We start from the raw sequence: 20,694 nt of genomic DNA, 5'->3' as shown, positions 1-20,694 counted from the left end.
GAAGGAAAAGGTAGAAAGAAGGAAAGAGCCTGGCAAGGTTTAGTAGGTGGGAAGAGTTACAGAAAAGTTGCCCAGAACTCTGGGTCAAGGAGATTTGATGGACAGGCTGAGAAGGAAAGACTGATTCAGCCTTTCCATCTCATCCCAACAAGTAAGTTTCGGCTGACCTGGAATTCTGGCTGACTTTTCAGTAATTCTCTCCATTTGCTAAGCATTGCCAGTCCTTTTTCTTCATCTCTCTTCCTTCCCCTTCAATCTTTCTGCCAAAAGAAGGAGCCACTGGCTCCAAAATCTTGCACATGCCCGTAACTTTTATGTGTGTTTTCTCTTGCCACTGCTCGATGAGTAAATTGTTTATTTACCCAGGTACATTAAATATTTTATTTGTAATACATTAATACATAAAAATTAAAATGTCAGTGATAAAAACTTGTACATGAAATGATCATGTCTGCTATACTTCACTGGATTTCTTTGAATTTGGACTGGCAATAATTAGAAATTGTGGTAACAACAAAGCCAGAATGAAGCATCAGGGAACAGTTTCATTGAAACAGTACTTACTAAAAACTGCTAAAAACACAATGTAACAAAATATATGAACTTCAGTGCAACAACAACAGAAAATAAAATGCCATGAAATTTGGTGATATATGGACAGTAGGACTGCAGAATCAACAGATAAATTTTATCTTTGAGAGATGACAGTTCAATAGACAAGTTTTATCTTTGACAAGGATTATCTCTGGTGATCTACCATCATGATATTTATGTGAAATGTGATTTATTATTCTCATTACATGCAGTGTACAAATCATTGAATCTGTTGTACAGGAGAAAAGAATATAATGATTGAAAAGAATATAATCACTCTCGATGTGCCTTCCATCAGTTGGCAAGGCTCAGTAGAATCAGTAGCACCTCTGAAGATGGCACATGCAGCTCTGGACAAAATGTCAAGAACAAAAAACTTTCATGGCCCACAACCATACAATCTGGAAGAGTCACAAGTGACAAAGACAACGAGCTGTGGAAGCCTTCATTGTGTGATTAAATACAGGCTTATACCAGTAAACAAGATGTCATAACCAAGATGAATATAATGTGTCATGGTATTTTTTTGGCTAACAACAAGTGTCAGTTTCCTGGTACCATGTATAAACAGCACAACATGCAACAAGAAAAAGTGGAGAAACTTTACATCCTTTCCTGAATTCCAGGACACAGTTCTATATTTTTGTGCAAAGTCATGGTCAACATAAATCTAACATTAAGGTAAGATAATATCATGTTCATCATATATATATATATATATGTCTAAAAAGAAAGATGATGAAACTTACCAAACAAAAGCGCTGGCAGGTCGATAGACACACAAACAAACACAAACACACACACAAAATTCAAGCTTTCGCAACAAACTGTTGCCTCATCAGGAAAGAGGGAAGGAGAGGGGAAGACGAAAGGAAGTGGGTTGTAAGGGAGAGGGTAAGGAGTCATTCCAATCCCGGGAGCGGAAAGACTTACCTTAGGGGGAAAAAAGGACAGGTATACACTCGCACACACGCACACATCCATCCACACACACAGACACAAGCAGACATACTCAAATGGTCTCTAAATATGTCTGCCTGCGTCCGCACGTGCGGACGGACACGTGCCCGTGTGCGAGTGTACACCCGTCCCTCCCTCCCCCCAAGGCAAGTCCCCCCGCTCCCGGGACCGGAACGACTCCCCACCCCCTCCCCCAAAACCCACCTCCCTTCGTCCTCCCCTCTCCCTCCCCCCCCCCCGACGAGGCAACAGTCTGCCGCGAAAGCCTGAACCTTGTGTGTGCGCCCGCGCCTGCCCGCGCGTCCATCGACCCGCCAGCGCCCCCGTTCGGCAAGTCACCTCATCTTTGTTTTTATATATAATTTTTCCCACGTGGAATGTTTCCTTCCATTATATATATATATATATATATATATATATATATATATATATATATATATATATATATATATATATATATATATGTCTAAAAAGAAAGATGATGAAACTCACCAAACAAAAGCGCTGGCAGGTCGATAGACACACAAACAAACACAAACACACACACAAAATTCCAGCCCTCGCAACCAACGGCCGCCCCGCCAGGAAAGAGGGAAGGAGAAGGAAAGACAAAAGGATACGGGTTCCAAGGGAGAGGGCAAGGAGTCACCCCAATCCCGGGAGCGGAAAGACCCACCCCAGGGGGAAAAAAGGACAGGCATACACTCGCACACACACACACATCCATCCACACATACACAGACACAAGCAGACATTTGTAAAGGCAAAGAGTTTGGGCAGAGATGTCAGTCGGGGCAGATGTACAGAGGCAAAGATGAAGTTGAAAGACAGGTGAGGTATGAGCGGCGGCAAATTGAAATTAGAAATTAGCGGAGATTGAGGCCTGGCGGATAGCGAGAAGAAAGGATATGCTGAAGGGCAAGTTCCCATCTCCGGAGTTCTGACAGGTTGGTGTTAGTGGGAAGTATCCAGATAACCCGGACGGTGTAACACTGTGCCAAGATGTGCTGGCCGTGCACCAAGGCATGTTTAGCCACAGGGTGATCCTCATTACCAACAAACACTGTCTGCCTGTGTCCATTCATGCGAATGGACAGTTTGTTGCTGGTCATTCCCACATAGAACGCTTCACAGTGTAGGCAGGTCAGTTGGTAAATCACGTGGGTGCTTTCACACGTGGCTCTGCCTTTGATCGTGTACACCTTCCGGGTTACAGGACTGGAATAGGTGGTGGTGGGAGGGTGCATGGGACAGGTTTTACACCGGGGGCGGTTACAGGGGTAGGAGCCAGAGGGTAGGGAAGGTGGTTTGGGGATTTCATAGGGATGAACTAAGAGGTTGCGAAGGTTAGGTGGACGGCGGAAAGACACTCTTGGTGGAGTGGGGAGGATTTCATGAAGGATGGATCTCATTTCAGGGCAGGATTTGAGGAAGTCGTATCCCTGCTGGAGAGCCACATTCAGAATCTGATCCAGTCCCGGAAAGTATCCCGTCACAAGTGGGGCACTTTTGGGGTTCTTCTGTGGAAGGTTCCGGGTTTGAGGAGATGAGGATGTGGCTCTGGTTATTTGCTTCTGTACCAGGTCGGGAGGGTAGTTACGGGATGCAAAAGCTGTTTTCAGGTTGTTGGTGTAATGGTTCAAGGATTCCGGACTGGAGCAGATTCGTTTGCCACGAAGACCAAGGCTGTAGGGAAGGGACCGTTTGATGTGGAATGGGTGGCAGCTGTCATAATGGAGGTACTGTTGCTTGTTGGTGGGTTTAATGTGGACGGACGTGTGAAGCTGGCCATTGGACAGGTGGAGGTCAACGTCAAGGAAAGTGGCATGGGATTTGGAGTAGGACCAGGTGAATCTGATGGAACCAAAGGAGTTAAGGTTGGAGAGGAAATTCTGGAGTTCTTCTTCACTGTGAGTCCAGATCACGAAAATGTCATTTCTCAAACGCCTGGAATCCCTACCCAGTCTGTTACCCCCGGAAACCATCCTTGTAACCATTGATGCCACTTCCTTATACACAAATATTCCGCATGTCCAGGGCCTCGCTGCGATGGAGCACTTCCTTTCACGCCGATCACCTGCCGCCCTACCTAAAACCTCTTTCCTCATTACCTTAGCCAGCTTCATCCTGACCCACAACTTCTTCACTTTTGAAGGCCAGACATACCAACAATTAAAGGGAACAGCCATGGGTACCAGGATGGCCCCCTCGTATGCCAACCTATTCATGGGTCGCTTAGAGGAAGCCTTCCTGGTTACCCAGGCCTGCCAACCCGAAGTTTGGTACAGATTTATTGATGACATTTTCGTGATCTGGACTCACAGTGAAGAAGAACTCCAGAATTTCCTCTCCAACCTTAACTCCTTTGGTTCCATCAGATTCACCTGGTCCTACTCCAAATCCCATGCCACTTTCCTTGACGTTGACCTCCACCTGTCCAATGGCCAGCTTCACACGTCCGTCCACATTAAACCCACCAACAAGCAACAGTACCTCCATTATGACAGCTGCCACCCATTCCACATCAAACGGTCCCTTCCCTACAGCCTTGGTCTTCGTGGCAAACGAATCTGCTCCAGTCCGGAATCCTTGAACCATTACACCAACAACCTGAAAACAGCTTTTGCATCCCGTAACTACCCTCCCGACCTGGTACAGAAGCAAATAACCAGAGCCACATCCTCATCTCCTCAAACCCGGAACCTTCCACAGAAGAACCCCAAAAGTGCCCCACTTGTGACGGGATACTTTCCGGGACTGGATCAGATTCTGAATGTGGCTCTCCAGCAGGGATACGACTTCCTCAAATCCTGCCCTGAAATGAGATCCATCCTTCATGAAATCCTCCCCACTCCACCAAGAGTGTCTTTCCGCCGTCCACCTAACCTTCGCAACCTCTTAGTTCATCCCTATGAAATCCCCAAACCACCTTCCCTACCCTCTGGCTCCTACCCCTGTAACCGCCCCCGGTGTAAAACCTGTCCCATGCACCCTCCCACCACCACCTATTCCAGTCCTGTAACCCGGAAGGTGTACACGATCAAAGGCAGAGCCACGTGTGAAAGCACCCACGTGATTTACCAACTGACCTGCCTACACTGTGAAGCGTTCTATGTGGGAATGACCAGCAACAAACTGTCCATTCGCATGAATGGACACAGGCAGACAGTGTTTGTTGGTAATGAGGATCACCCTGTGGCTAAACATGCCTTGGTGCACGGCCAGCACATCTTGGCACAGTGTTACACCGTCCGGGTTATCTGGATACTTCCCACTAACACCAACCTGTCAGAACTCCGGAGATGGGAACTTGCCCTTCAGCATATCCTTTCTTCTCGCTATCCGCCAGGCCTCAATCTCCGCTAATTTCTAATTTCAATTTGCCGCCGCTCATACCTCACCTGTCTTTCAACTTCATCTTTGCCTCTGTACATCTGCCCCGACTGACATCTCTGCCCAAACTCTTTGCCTTTACAAATGTCTGCTTGTGTCTGTGTATGTGTGGATGGATGTGTGTGTGTGTGCGAGTGTATGCCTGTCCTTTTTTCCCCCTGGGGTGGGTCTTTCCGCTCCCGGGATTGGGGTGACTCCTTGCCCTCTCCCTTGGAACCCGTATCCTTTTGTCTTTCCTTCTCCTTCCCTCTTTCCTGGCGGGGCGGCCGTTGGTTGCGAGGGCTGGAATTTTGTGTGTGTGTTTGTGTTTGTTTGTGTGTCTATCGACCTGCCAGCGCTTTTGTTTGGTGAGTTTCATCATCTTTCTTTTTAGACATATATATATATATATATATATATATATATATATATATATATATATATATATAATGGAAGGAAACATTCCACGTGGGAAAAATTATATATAAAAACAAAGATGAGGTGACTTGCCGAACGGGGGCGCTGGCGGGTCGATGGACGCGCGGGCAGGCGCGGGCGCACACACAAGGTTCAGGCTTTCGCGGCAGACTGTTGCCTCGTCGGGGGGGGGGGGGGGGAGGGAGAGGGGAGGACGAAGGGAGGTGGGTTTTGGGGGAGGGGGTGGGGAGTCGTTCCGGTCCCGGGAGCGGGGGGACTTGCCTTGGGGGGAGGGAGGGACGGGTGTACACTCGCACACGGGCACGTGTCCGTCCGCACGTGCGGACGCAGGCAGACATATTTAGAGACCATTTGAGTATGTCTGCTTGTGTCTGTGTGTGTGGATGGATGTGTGCGTGTGTGCGAGTGTATACCTGTCCTTTTTTCCCCCTAAGGTAAGTCTTTCCGCTCCCGGGATTGGAATGACTCCTTACCCTCTCCCTTACAACCCACTTCCTTTCGTCTTCCCCTCTCCTTCCCTCTTTCCTGATGAGGCAACAGTTTGTTGCGAAAGCTTGAATTTTGTGTGTGTGTTTGTGTTTGTTTGTGTGTCTATCGACCTGCCAGCGCTTTTGTTTGGTAAGTTTCATCATCTTTCTTTTTAGACATATTTTTCCCACGTGGAATGTTTCCCTCTATTATATATATATATATATATATATATATATATAAAAAAAACTGTTTGTTGCGAAAGCTTGAATTTTGTGTGTATGTTTGTGTGTCTGTCGACCTGCCAGCACTTTCATTTGGTAAGTCACATCATCTGTGTTTTTAGATATATATTTCCTACGTGGAATGTTTCCATATATAGACACACACACACACACACACACACACACACACACACACACACACACACCTAAAAACAAAGATGATGTGACTTACCAAACGAAAGCGCTGGCACGTCGATAGACACACAAACAAACACAAACATACACACAAAATTCAAGCTTTCGCAACAAACTGTTGCCTCATCAGGAAAGAGGGATGCCTGATGAGGCAACAACCTCTCCTTCCCTCTTTCCTGATGAGGCAACAGTTTGTTGCGAAAGCTTGAATTTCATGTGTATGTTTGTGTGTCTATCGACCTGCCAGTGCTTTCGTTTGGTAAGTCACATCATCTTTGTTTTTAGATATATTTTTCCCCACGTGGAATGTTTCCCTCTATTATATATATATATATATATATATATATATATATATAGAGAGAGAGAGAGAGAGAGAGAGAGAGAGAGAGAGAGAGAGAGAGAGAGAGAGAGGGAATTTTTTAAATATATAAGAACATTGCTCTCTTTAGTTGTAGACACAATACCACAAAGAAAATATTTGTTTTAGACACTCCCAACTAAAATAATGTGAATTCAACTTTATAAGACTCCTTGCAGTTGTGTCAAACATTGTGTCATGCACATCAGTCATTAATTATTGACAAAATTAAAATATGAGCTCTGTGTGGTAGTTTTAGCTTTAATTATCACCTCAAAAAAATTAAGTGACATAATAAAGTTTTCTCTCCAGTTCTATAGTAGACTCTCAGTTTGCCACACAATTTTAATCTGCCAGGAAATTTCAATTAATTGTTTGTTTGTTTGCAAGTACATTTCTGCAGTTGTGTCAGATACAGTACCATACGATGCTGCTAGGAGAAACCCATTTTGTTGTAGCACCGCTACTATTGTGTGGGGGCTTCACTGTGAACCAGGACTGCCACATGTACATGCAAACAAACAAAAAATTCTTTATTTTTTCAAGATGATAATTACAACAGTATAACAACTCCACGTCCACAAAAACCATACCCACAACTTTACAAATACCATACTCACAAGACAATCAAGCTGGGACACAGGGCTTTTGGAACCAGGTTGACTGATATCCCAAACTTTAACACAGCCTTTTCCACCTGTGTACACATACTTAGTTGGATTGCTTATAGTAACAGCACAGACCACCTCACCATGAGCCAATGTATTAATTTGCCTTGCATGCCTTGGAATCCCTGGACCAATCAGTGCATCTGTGGGAAATGGTACAGGCTGCAACTGTCCTTCACCATTCATATGGAAGGAGTAAGCCCTGAAACAAAAGAATATTATTTGCTTTCTGAATCCTTTGTGCTGTAATTTCTTGCCAACTTATGTAAATAAAGCTAAACAGTAAAAGTGTGATTAAAGGAATGAATTCAAGTTCATAAAATTTTTAGGCAAAACTGCTGGCCAATACTTATTTTCAGGAAGCAAAATATTTAGTGCTGCTGAGACACAAAAAAAAATAAGGAACACCACCCTAGTTGTTAGTTCCTTTCACAAGGAAGATAGGGGGATAAGTTGGGGATGTTTACAAAATAAGTGGAAGTCATTCCTTCCTTTTTAACCTTCCTAAAACTATCTATCTCTCCTCCCCAAGGGAGGAACTAATAATTCCAAAAGCTAGAACAGTGTTGTAACATCATGGACCAAGATCACAGCCCAGTGTCATAACTAGGATATTAGCAGCAGCAGTTAGCGACCTGCTTAAGCAGCACTCCTCTGCCGTATGCCTGCTTCTGCACCGACCTAATTTTGCATGACAACACTTAGGACCCAGGACACTGCCCCGTTCAAGAAGTTGCCATGTGACATAGAAATGCCATAACTTCTGCATGGTCAGCCCCGGACAGCTGTATCTAAACCTCCCAATGCTAGCCTGTCATTATTGACCAGCTGGGCTATATTGTGACATCCAGTCTGTGCCAGTCAATGCTGCACCAATGATACTACTGTCACTGGACCTCAAATCTTTGACTGCCACCTGACCATCCAGGTATTTGAAGGAAGGAAGATTACTGTTTAATGTTCCATCAACAACTAGGTCATTAGGAACAGAGCACAATTTCAGAATGCTTCAGGGATGGAGAAGAAACTCAACCATGCCCTTTCAGAGAAATCATCCCAGCATTTGCCTGAAGCAATTTAGGGAAATCACGGAAAACTTAAATCTGGATGGCCCAAACGTGAATCCAGTACACTAACCCCTGTGCCATCTCACTCAGTCTGGGTGTTTGGGCACCTCAGCACTCTGCTGCTTTACTGTGCCTATGATGCCAGGGTCTAGCCATCTCAGCTCTCTGCATCTGACAAGGTTCAAACTTAAGACTCCTTTGCCCTGTGCCACTGGAGCCAGTTGCAGTCTGCTGTATTCTTGGTGATAGCAGCTGACATCTGGTCATCCAGCTAAGAGCTGATAATACAAGACATTCCTCGACAAAAAGGCAGCACACAGTCTGCACTAGTGATGACAGGGTCGAGCTGCAAGTTCAGCACACTGAGACACTCCATGTCAGTGTATTTGGCATAGCCACTAGCAGCATCATAGACTGAAAAATGTAAATAAACAGTAATAAAGGTTTTTTATATCCATTTAGTGTTTTCTTCTTCTCACCATCATATTTGGTGTCAGAAGAACCACTGAAGATGAAGATGGATAACCAACAGAAGATAGCAGTCAGTTCCATGGTTCTGTAGAAAGCACAATTTAACAGCAGCACCTTTCTGAAGAGGAAAGGGGAGTGGATGGACGGAAAAGAATACCGACTGATCAAAAAACTACCACAAGAAGAGAAGGCAGGAAGACAGAACTCTGAACAATTACCATGGACAGCAGCACTATCTGTATGGAGCAGCTCGAATTTTTTCAAATCACCTGTGGGATCCCTACATCCTTGGGCTTGATCTCTCCCTATTTTTTCCACAATGTCAGGATTAGATAGCATTGTAGTATTCGGTAAAGGACTAAGGCTTGAGTCATTCAATCCTGTAACACACACCCAGGGCAATTTACTTGGGCGCTCCGTCCTGTGCATAAACCACACCTAATACTTTGCTGAGTATGCCACCAAAATGGGCGTTACGCCAGCCACTGCCAAGAGACTGCCTGGATGAAGTGTGGGAAACTTTGGGTATCCCAAAAACCTTGGTAATTTTTAAGGATAAGCCAGAAGAGCTGTAAAGCTTTTGTTTTAAATACGAATTTACAGAGGAAATGCTTGAGGATGTTAAGGATGATAACTGTACCATATATGCCACGACAAGAACTGGGCAGAATGTGACCCTAAAAGAAAATAGTTAACAGGTACTGCTTATTTGATAAGGTTAAGCTGTGGTACAATGACAATGAATCAGAAGAAGAGTAAGGAGTCGAATGAATTAGAACAAGAATAAGGAGTTGTAAAAGTATTGTTTGGTAAGGTTTTATTGTCTTCACATCATGTTGCATCATCTCAAAACAGTATAAGTAATGATATGCCACACAGGCACGAGACACATCACTAGCCATGGTGTCATCAACTAAACTGCCCCACATCTCTTGAGAAGCATTATTCATGGTAGTAATAGATTCACCAACAATAGCCGACCAACAGAAAGATTTGACACAGTGGTAAAGTCTTTCAGATGTTAGGAAGATGTGTGGAAGTAAAGGAATTAAAGGGCTTTTTTTTTAATACATGGCACAGATTTGTCTGGTATAGCACCTGTAGCCAAGGAAGAATTAAGGAGAATTACAGAGTTATCGGATAGCACATATGGAGCTGGTATAGCACCAGTAGCGAAAAAATTACTGAATTAGTGTACACCACAGGTGGAGCTGGTATAGTGTCTATACGGGGGTTAGTGGTATTGGAAAGCTTTTCAAGCAGGGCTGCTGTATAAAACTATCAGAGCGAGAGGAATTAATTAAGTGTGAAAAGGGTAATAGTTTATGGAATGTCTTGAAAACATGACCAAAGCATGGTTGCCATGGATTTCTTAATGTTGTAAATAAATTTTTCTGTATTGCTACAGTATAAAAATGCAGTGCAAAAACTGTCAAGTTCACACAGGCCAGAATCAACAAACAATAGGCCAGTGCACATACCATTCAGTTCAGTTCACATAGGTCATATTGTTCCCCACAGGTTAAGGAAGGGATTAGTCCTCAGTACGTATATTCTAATTGACAGCCATTAACAACAGGCAGTAAGTTATCAGTCTAAACTTGTAGAAAATGATACGGGGAGGAGTAGATATGAGGAAATCAGATTGCAGTGCTGAGAAGCCACCCTGATACTCATTCCTTCTGCTATCATGAACCAAAAACTCACTGTGTGTACCAAGTACAAGTGAAACAGCAAAGGAAGTGTAAATAGTGTGCAGGATCAACTGAAGTACAGGGCACAAAGCTTAAATAATTGTAAATAAGTCAGTGCTTATGTTGCAGCCATTCACAAACAGGAATCTGGAGAGTCAGATTTTCCTAGGACAAAGGAAGTGTAATGCCATGGACCTAGGCCACAGCCCCGTCTTGTAATTAGGACATTAGAAGTTGCCTCCAGTAGCCACAGTCAGCGAATCGCTGATGCAGCAACTCTCCGCCATCTACCTGTTTCCACACCGACCTCCTCCCGCATGGTGAAAGTGGGGACACCAGTCACTGGCCCCTGTTTGAAATGTTACCACATGACACAGAAATGCAATAACTTCTGCATGATCAGCCCCAAACAGCTGTATTTAAACTGCCTGAGACCAACCTGTCATTGTCTAAGAGCTGGGCCATTTTGCGATGTCCAGTCTGTGACAGTCAGTACCACATCAATGACGTGGCCGCCACCACTCGAACTTCGGACTGCCGCCTGACTTTCTGGGTGCTTGGCCAGTTCAGCACTCTGCTGCCTTTGTGGGTCAATGACACTTGGAGATCAGCTACCTTCTCATATGCTGAGGTTCAAACTGAGGACTCCTTTGCCCTGTGCCACTGGGACGAGTTGCAGTCTGCTGTATTCTTGATGACAGCAGCCAACACTTGGCCATCTGCTACAGGCCAGTAACACAAGATATTCCTTGATACACCAGCAGCAGTGGTAGTGGTGCATGGTCTGTGTTACCACTGACAGGTCTGGTCTGAGAGATCAACAGACAAGGAAATGCCCTGTCAGCGCATTTGCCACATTTGCCAGGGACCAACACTAACAGCATCAAAGACTGATCACTGGAAATAAATAGTGATAAAGGGTTTCTTGTATCCAAGAGCTGTCTTCTTCATCTGCACCCACATCAATCTCCAGTAGAGAATCACCACACCAAACCACCTAGAGACCTAGTTATAGTGTTGTGTTTTTTTTTTTTGTGTGTGTGTGTGTGTGTGTGTGTGTGTGTGTGTGTGTGTGTTTTGACAGTCCTGAAGGTTAAGTTATGGCCAGTTATTCTGTCTCATAATTACATGGTTTTCTTTTGTTAATTTTTCTTTGGATCAATTATGTGTTAGTTTACAACAGTAGGGAATAGTTTATAATGAAAATCCCTACTAGGATAACAAAAATCTTTGAATTCTGCTAACTCTTGGTCTTTTAGAATTCTCATTTTTTTGTTCAGTATACTGTCGCACAAGAAGCTGAGTAGCACAGTCACCGTGGTGTAGTGGTTATGATACTAGACTGCTGCATGGAGGATCGTGAGTTCAAAACTCACCTGAACTGTAAAATTGTAATTTCTATATTCAGTTCAAGTACATTCTAGAAGTACCCACAAATATCAAGAATCATTGTACTGGAATGTTGTGTAACTGATATACCGTATGTGTAAGTGCTGAATAAACCTTCATTTAGTGAAGTTAGTGTTCCTCATTCATCTATTAGAACTTGTGATAGCGCACATTATCTACAGTGGCTCCCATCAGGCTACGACAGAGCCGCTGTTTACGTGGCAAGAAACCCGAGTTCGAGCCATATTCAACAGATCGCCATCTATCGGAGACAGAAGAAGAGGATGTTACGATGACAGCAATTGTGTGCCATCACATGAGACATCCTTCCAGGTCCAAACAAGTGGCTGAAGTTATATGAGCATATAGCCAAATTTAACAAATGGGATGACACCGTGTGTTTGGCTAACGTATTTTTCTACTTGGAGGGCACTGCCAAGCAATGGTACGAGAACAACAAGGAGAAGTTCACAAGTTGGGAAGTATTCCAGGAGGAACTGCGCAAGTGTTTCGGTGACATACAATGACGGAAGTGCTGTAGATAAATTAAAGTGCAGGGCACAGCGTCCAGGAGAAACTACAGCATCCTACATTCAAGACGTCTCGGAGCTGTGTAAAATAGTAGATCCTAGAATGAAGGAGGAAGATAAGGTTGCACATCTCATGAAGGGTGTTGCTGAGGACATGTATCAAGCCCTACTGCTGAAGGAGGTTTCGACAGCAGACGGCTTCATAAAATGGTGCCAGTATATCGAGACAATGCATTAAAAAAGAATTACACAAAAGAAGTTTGAATGGCTTCCAAACATCGTATCGATGTCTGTGATGGAGGAACAAATTGATTTCACAAGTGTTATTTGTCAGATAGTGAAAGAGGAAGTTCAGAAGGCACTTGGATTGCAAGGCGAGCAAAAAACTGAGACGCTTCAAGAGGTCATAAGGGAGGAATTGGAACAGACATTGAACCAAATCTCTCGTCCTTCATTTCCCTTTAAAACAGTGAAAAAGTCGAGACCTAGGTGAAGTTATGTTCCTACAATGCCGCGTGAGGAACCTGTTTGGGCACCAAGGAAGACTGACGTCTGGAGGACCCAGGATAACCAACCAGTATGTTTCCACTGTGGACAACCGGAACATGTGGTGCACTATTGTCTAGAAAGGGGGCAGATATTTGATGACGCCTGCGCCAGAAGACAGCAAACCAATCTTAGCTTACGCCAACTCCGGGACGACGAAGATGAACAAGAAGATGTGAGTGCAGGACGACATAGGTCACCACCACCGCAAGCTAGCTGCTGGAGAGGATGCTCCCCAACATGCCAATCAAGCTCTTCATCGCCGTTTAGAAGCCCCTGCCAATCACCTATCTGCCGCAACACAGAAAACTAAAGGGTGCGACCTTCCTTGGAGGTGACGCCGCCTAAGAGGAAAATTCTCCACCGTCAATCACTACAAAAATGATAAGAAACTACGTCGATATCCTCATGGATGGCCGAACTGTCCCAGCTCTTGTGGGCTCAGGAGCATCATATTCAGTCATTTTGGAGAAGTACTGTCACCATTGCAGAAAACCGTATTCGTCAACAAACAAAACATCTCTGCTGAAGGTGGATAATGGGAAATATGTAAAACCTACAGGAAGATGTACCATTCGTGTGGGTATAAGTGGCCATACACAGCCCTTAGAATTCATCGTCTTACAAGAGTGTAATCATGATTTCATTTTCAGATGGGACTTTTTGAAAGCTTCTCAGGCAATTATAGATTGTGGTCGCTCGAAGATTATACTAGACAAGATGAGATACTGTGGACAGGAAGATGTGCATCCGTGTGGGTGGAGACTGTGTGTGCTGGATGAAGTGATCATTCCTGCAGTCAGCACTAGAAAGGTAGCTGTCATGTGTCATGTCATGCGTCAACCCATGAATCTTGTAGTGGAATGTAAGAGAAGCATACCACTGAAGAATAACTTGGTCATCCCAGCCTCTGTCGTCTTGTTTAAAAATGGATTCGGTGAATTGTGGATAGTTAACTGTCACTGAGAACCGCAGATCCTTCCAAGATGCATGTGCGTAGCAGACACTGAGCATTTAATTGGCAAACAGCTGAGCATCATAGAAACCTCCCATGCCGAGTCTGTGGGCAAAATTGGTGCTACCACTAGGAGACAAGATCTTATAGCTCGATTATCACCAGATCTCACAAAGGAACAATAGAAGAAGCTACTTGTCATTCTTCAAGAGTTCTCTGAATGCTTCAATCCACAGGTGAAGAGCAAATTAGACAAATCGGCGGTGACGCACTGCATTAGAACTGGAGACCACCAACCAATAAGCCAGAGAGAATACCGTATGTCAGCAACGGAATGTCAAATAATTCACGATGAGGTACAGAAAATGATGAAGAATGACATCATTCAGCCTTCACAGAGCCCATGGTCATCACCAGTGGTTCTTGTCAGGAAGAAGGATAGCAGTTGGCGCTTTTGTGTTGATTGCAGGAAGCTTAATAAGATAACCAAAAAGGATGTTTACCCCCTTCCACGAATTGATGATACTCTAGATTGTCTGAAGGGGGATAAGATTTTCTCAACCATGGGCATGTACTCGGGACACTGGCAAACCGAAGTAGATGAGGCTGATCGTGAGAAAACTGCATTCATCACCCCTGAGGGCATGTATGAGTTTAAGGTCATGCCGTTTGGTTTGTGTAATGCACCAGCAACTTTTGAACGGATGATAGATAATATTCTAAGTCACCTGAAGTGGATGATGTGTCTTTGTTATTTAGATGACATTATAGTGTTCTCAGAGACATTTGATGATCACATAAAAAGACTGAGGGCCGTTCTTAAGTGTCTCCAACAAGGCGGACTGAAACTTAATCCAAGAAAGTATCTCTTTGAAGCAAAAAAAATCAGAACACTTGGACACCTTGTCTCAAACAAAGGCATGCGGCCAGACGCAGAAAAGGCAAGATCTATAACGGAATTTCCTATTACTAAAAGTATCAGCGATGTGAGAAGCTTCCTCGGATTATGTTCTTATTATCGTCATTTTATCAAAGACTTTTGTATCAAAGCCAGGCCACTCCAAGAGTTATTAAAAGCTGATGATAAATTTATCTGTGGTGCTGCTCAACAAGATTCTTTCGATGTGCTGCAAAAATCTGTGACGACTGACACTGTACTTGGTCTGTATGATGAGAAAGCACCTACACAACTACACACAGATGCCAGTGGGTATGGGATTGGTTCTGTTCTGGTGCAAATTTCGGATGGAAAAGAGAAGGTTATAGCCTATGCTTCTAGGACACTTACAAAAGCCGAGAGAAACTACTCAACTACAGAAAGAGAATGTCTTGCAGTGATCTGGGCCATATGCAAATTTCAACAGTATCTCTATGGAAGGCCATTCACAGTTGTTACAGACCATCATTCTCTTTGTTGGTTGACAGATCTTAAGGATCCAACAGGATGACTCTCCAGGTGGGAACTATGTCTTCAAGAGTGTGACATTACCATAGTGTACAAAAGTGGAAGAAAACACCAAGATGCCGACTGTCTCTCAAGAAACCCTGTGCAAGACCATCAAGACATTGATGAAGACTGTCTTGCTGGACTCCAGGATCTCTCTGTTGAGCAGAAGAAGGACACCAAGATACCTCAAATTATGCTTGCCTTAAATCAGTCAGAGGATTTGAAAGGAAAACTTAAGGTAGTTAATGGATTACTTTGCAAGAAAAACTTTGATCCGTTTGGATAGAAGTGGCTACCAGTGATTCCTAAACACATGCGCTTAGATGTACTACAGAAATTCCATGACACACCTGATGCTGGACATCTAGGATTTATTAAGACATTCGATAGAATCTGCAAGAGATTTCTCTGGCCAGGTTTATTTAGGAGTGTCCATCACTATGTGTCGCACTGTTGAGAGTGCCAGAGGAGAAAGGCAGTTCGTCAGAAACCACCTGGCCGACTAATACCAATTCCACCAGCTGAAACCCCTTTCCAGTGTGTTGGGATTGACCTCCTTGGATGATTTCCAACGTCTGCTAGTGGCAACAGATGCACTGATTATCTGACACACTATGCCATTACAAAAGCCATGAAAACAGCCGAAGCATCCGAGGTAGCCAAATTCATCGTGGAAGACCTGGTATTAAAACACGGTGCCCCAAGGTCGTTAATTACAGATCAAGGTAAAGTTTTTCAATCAAATCTTGTGACAGAGATAAACCGTCGGTGCACCATTACTCATCACACGATGACTGCCTACCATCCGCAAACTAACGGGCTAACTGAATGCCTTAATAAGACCTTGGCTGACATGCTATCAATGTTCATCAATGTTGAGCAGAGCAACTGGGATGAGGTGCTACCTTTCATGACATTTGCCTACAACACCGCCAAACAAGACACCAAAGGATTTACGCCATTTTTCCTGGCGCATGGGCATGAGGTGACGACGACGATGGACACTGTGTTTCCGTTACATCCTGATGACGTGGACGACAACTACATTGACCAGGTGTTAGCCAGAGCTGAGGAAGCTCAGCAGTTAGCTCAACTCCACACGCTGCAGGCTCAAGAAAACGATCGGAGGTATGACGCGAGCCACTGCCCTGTTGTCTACCAGCCTGGTGACCTCATCTGGATCTTCACTCCTGTTTGGAAGGTTGGTCTCTCTGAGAAGCACCTCAGGCGCTACTTTGGACCTTATAAGGTTGTAAGACAGTTGTCTGATGTTACTTATGAAGTTGAAGATTTTGACCCCGACACAAGAAGATGAAAGATCAGAGATACGGTCCACATCCTTTGAATGAAGCCCTATAAGGATCCCGCAACCCAGGGTAAATTCAAAGCTCTAACGACAGGAAACAAGCGGAAAGGTGATGAAGAGCATAGCGGCAAAGGAAGTTCTAAGATCACCGCCAGGGCGAACATGTCATCGGGAGACGGAGTATGCAGAACTGATGACTCATCCCCGGACTAGGAGGACATAACACCGAGATGCTGTTTTCTTAAGGAGGGAGCAATGTCGCAGAAGAAGCTAATTAGCACAGTCACTGTAGTGTAGTGGTTTGATACTAGACGGCTGCATGGAGGGTCGTGAGTTCAAAACTCACCTGAACTGTAAAATTGTAATTTCTATATTCGGTTCGAGTACATTCTAGAAGTACCCACAAATGTCAAGAATCATTGTACTGGAATGTTGTGTAACTGTATATATATCGTATGTGTTCCGGCCGGAGGCAGTTTGCTCCGTGCTCTTGTATGTGCAAGTGCTGAATAAACCTTCGTTAAGTGAAGTTAGTGTTCGTAATTCATCTAATTACACCTTCTTCTACGTGACAATATATTATGAAAAAGCAAAGCAGGAATTATAAAGTATATTGTCACTAAGGATATTTCACTGCTTATTCTTTAGAATATATTTTTGTTGTTCTTTCTTAGATTGTCATTCAAATATATATTGAATTTTTTTAAATTTAATATTTAAATATTTATAAAACTCACTCACAGTACAATGAAGTTCACCTCCTTTTCCAAAAACAGGATATTTCTATTCTTCACTTCCAGAAAATTTGTATACATAAATGTTTGGCAACTCTTACACATACTTCACTCGGTTTTATCACTAAAATATCAATTTTCATTAAATGTACCAATACGTTCTGAGCGACGGTCTAGCAACACATCCTCTTTCCACAAGATACAGATTAACAGTCTTTTTTTTTTTTTTTTTAATAAAATCAATTGCCCTTTTTTTAGAGTCCACTCTCAAAGATTCTCTAATACTATCTTTGCGGGGATTGCGCACTAAAGAGTTTCTTGCTGTCCAGCTGCACTTCACTTCACTTCAAGTACTTTTTGAATCACATTTACATTTATGGTATTTACATACATTACTGAGCTTCTCAGAATAAAATCAGGCACAAATTAGTTAAAGAAAAAAAAAGCAGTGAGGCACACATAACATTACAACCTTCTTCCACGTGACAATATATTATGAGAAAGCAAAGCAGGAATTATAAAGTATATTATCACTAAGGATATTTCACTGCTTATTCTTTAGAATATATTTTTGTTGTTTTTACTTAGATTGTCATTCAAATTATATACTGAATTTTATTTATTTAATATTTAAATGTTTATAAAACTCACTCACAGTAAATGCAGAACTTAAAAAGAAACACAGAATCAAATGGAAAATAGCTTCAGAAGGAGGCAATTATCAACGTGAGACTGTAAATAAAAGCGTGCAAATAATAGACACAGTAAACTAAACATAAATGAATCACAAAGTAGAGTATTTAGGCTTGAAAAAATTAACTCTGTTAATGCTGGCATCTTCAAGCAAGATTAAGCATTAGGAATATATCCTATGTATACAGATTTTTAATCACAGCAAATAAGCTGTCACTCAATACCAGAGAATGACTAAAGACAAAAACTTAGAGAATGTTTTCAAGCAATCCTGAAACTGCAATACGTGCTGGAAATTACAGTGTCAACAAATAATACTTTTACCAGTTAGTAAATAGCATTATTCTGAAGCTATTTCACAGGACAACAAAGAATCAGATGCAAAATAACTAATCAGGATGCATTACACTTCAAATGCAACCTTCTATTACCCCAAATAGAGCACAATACCACAAGGTGCCTCTCGAGACTCCATTCTAGGGTTCATTCTGTTTCTAGTGTATGTAATGAGTTGCCCGTAAATATCAGTTCTTCACAGTTTGGTTTGCAGATGATGCATCCGTACTGATCAAAAGTAATGATATCATAAATAAATAAATAAAATAAAATAATAAAGAGAGAGAAGAAAAGAAGAAAGAGAAATCATGTTCAACTGAAGAGACTAGTATCAGGTAACTGGGTTGAAATGAAAAATTTCATAATCCTACATTGTACAATTCAGCAAAGAGATGAAAATAGAACATGACCAACAATATACGGAAGAAGACAGGGCTAGTAATTCAGAAGTTTGATATATCTTTCAAATGATTCTCTATCTGCATACTGGGCTCTTTGATAGTTGCACTTATACCTTGATAAGAATAAGAAAGTGACTGAAATATAATTTCATAGATCAACTAACATGCCTACAACCAATCTAAGAATGAATTGTGTCATACAACAGTCGGTAGCAAATCACATCATCACACACCAATGTAATGTGCTTCATTTCTTCAACTATTGTGTTCATTTTCTGTAACAAAATTTTTGAAGAAGCATTGAAGAATGGGCAGAAAAGTGATAAGTCTTTTATGACCAACAAGCAACTTCACTATTGCATGTTAACAGTAGCATATGAATGTATCCAGTAGTGAACACCAATGCTGTTGCCACCACAGGGCATAGCAGTTGTTAAAGTAATGGCAAACTAAGAACGTCCCCTTTGATGGAACTCTATGGTCGACTATCAATCACTTTGCTATTCTGTTCCCAATACGGGTGTAATTGTACTATTACTAGCTAGGTTTCCATTGCAGAAAAAAACCATGCACATGATGAGAATGGAGGATTATGACAAGACAAAGGAGGAAAAGTTAGAGAGAACAGGGAAATCACAAACAGTGTTATGATATTATATGATCTATATTTTAGCTTATAGCAACTACTTTAACTTACGGTTTTCCTCCAGGGATGCCACCTAGTCCATTTGCACTAAGCCCTGGAGTTCGCACATGTGGATGAGAATCATACCCCAACTGTAAGACACAGAGAACATACTACATTAGCTAATGCATTAGACAACAAACCAAGGTAGATGTATTTTGAATGATCCATAATAATAGTTTATTGGCATACTCAAAAAAAATGTGAAAATCAATTATTTCAGCTGACAGCCAGATAGAGCTATCAACATCTTACTAAAATAGTGCTGTAATCAAGCTGAAGGTTGAGCTGAATGCCACAGTGCACTGCAGTAAATTGTCCTTTTGGAGGTTACATGCCCTTGCCTCCTTTTGACCACTGAAACTCAACCAGCCAGTTATGAGAAGGACCCAGAGCTTTACTGGAAGCTAAATCATAAAATAATACACCATTCCTCGTACACATGGAACAATTTTAGGAACTATCAGAGAAACCTGGTGTCGCTCAGGTACATGTTTGTAACTGTGCCTGAGATTTCACACCCAGAGATTTTATTTTTGACTTATAAAGCTTCTTTGTACACAAATTTTGAAGTAGTGTGACAGGGTCCATGAACAAAGATCTTGCTTGCTTCAGTAACATGGGAGAAAGCCACATAGACCTGGCCATGTGAAAAGCAGCTGACACTAAGGCCTATGGCCAATACTTGCAGTGTCTGGCCTTGAGCTTTGTTTAAAGGATGTTTAAAGCAAAAAGGTAAATCATTAGGTATAAGTGGGATTCATAGTGTAAAAACTCACTGGACTGCACCATTTCTCATCAACATTTCTGCTTATATGATTGGAGAGAAGTAACTTTAAGCACTGTTAGTGAAGGATTCTGAGGAGCAGCATAATGCATAACACTCTTGATCACATCACATTTTAACTTTGGAAGGACTTTCCACAGAGCGAATTAAAGCCTGATATTCTCAGGCCACAGCAAGTCTCACCTCATGATCTTCGTTGAATTCTTCACACTGCATAGGCCTCAGTATTTTACCCATTCCGGTGCATTCAGAAAGACTTGATGTTTTTTTAGGCATTTTTAATCATAATTGAAATTAAAATGTAATGGGTAGGCACCCAAATCATAAAGCAAACTTAGTAAACTTGCTTTCTTAGCAAAGAATACAAACAAAACTT

The 20,694-nt window shown here is 42.5% G+C and overlaps 1 protein-coding gene across 1 annotated transcript in view; it reads right to left on the bottom strand.

The window, feature by feature from the left end:
- Nucleotides 1-20,694, bottom strand: part of LOC126412196 (protein groucho) — a 697,281-nt gene that overhangs the window by 45,306 nt on the left and 631,281 nt on the right. The window contains exons 13-14 of the mRNA XM_050081679.1: nucleotides 19,544-19,623; nucleotides 7,230-7,479 (exon numbers count right to left, since the gene is read on the bottom strand). Coding sequence (XP_049937636.1) covers nucleotides 7,230-7,479; nucleotides 19,544-19,623 — 330 coding nt within the window. The remainder of the gene's footprint in view (nucleotides 1-7,229; nucleotides 7,480-19,543; nucleotides 19,624-20,694) is intronic.

The sequence above is a fragment of the Schistocerca serialis genome, chromosome 7, assembly GCF_023864345.2.
Source record: "Schistocerca serialis cubense isolate TAMUIC-IGC-003099 chromosome 7, iqSchSeri2.2, whole genome shotgun sequence".
Taxonomy (NCBI): domain Eukaryota; kingdom Metazoa; phylum Arthropoda; class Insecta; order Orthoptera; family Acrididae; genus Schistocerca; species Schistocerca serialis.
This window is presented reverse-complemented; position numbering and strand designations above follow the sequence as displayed.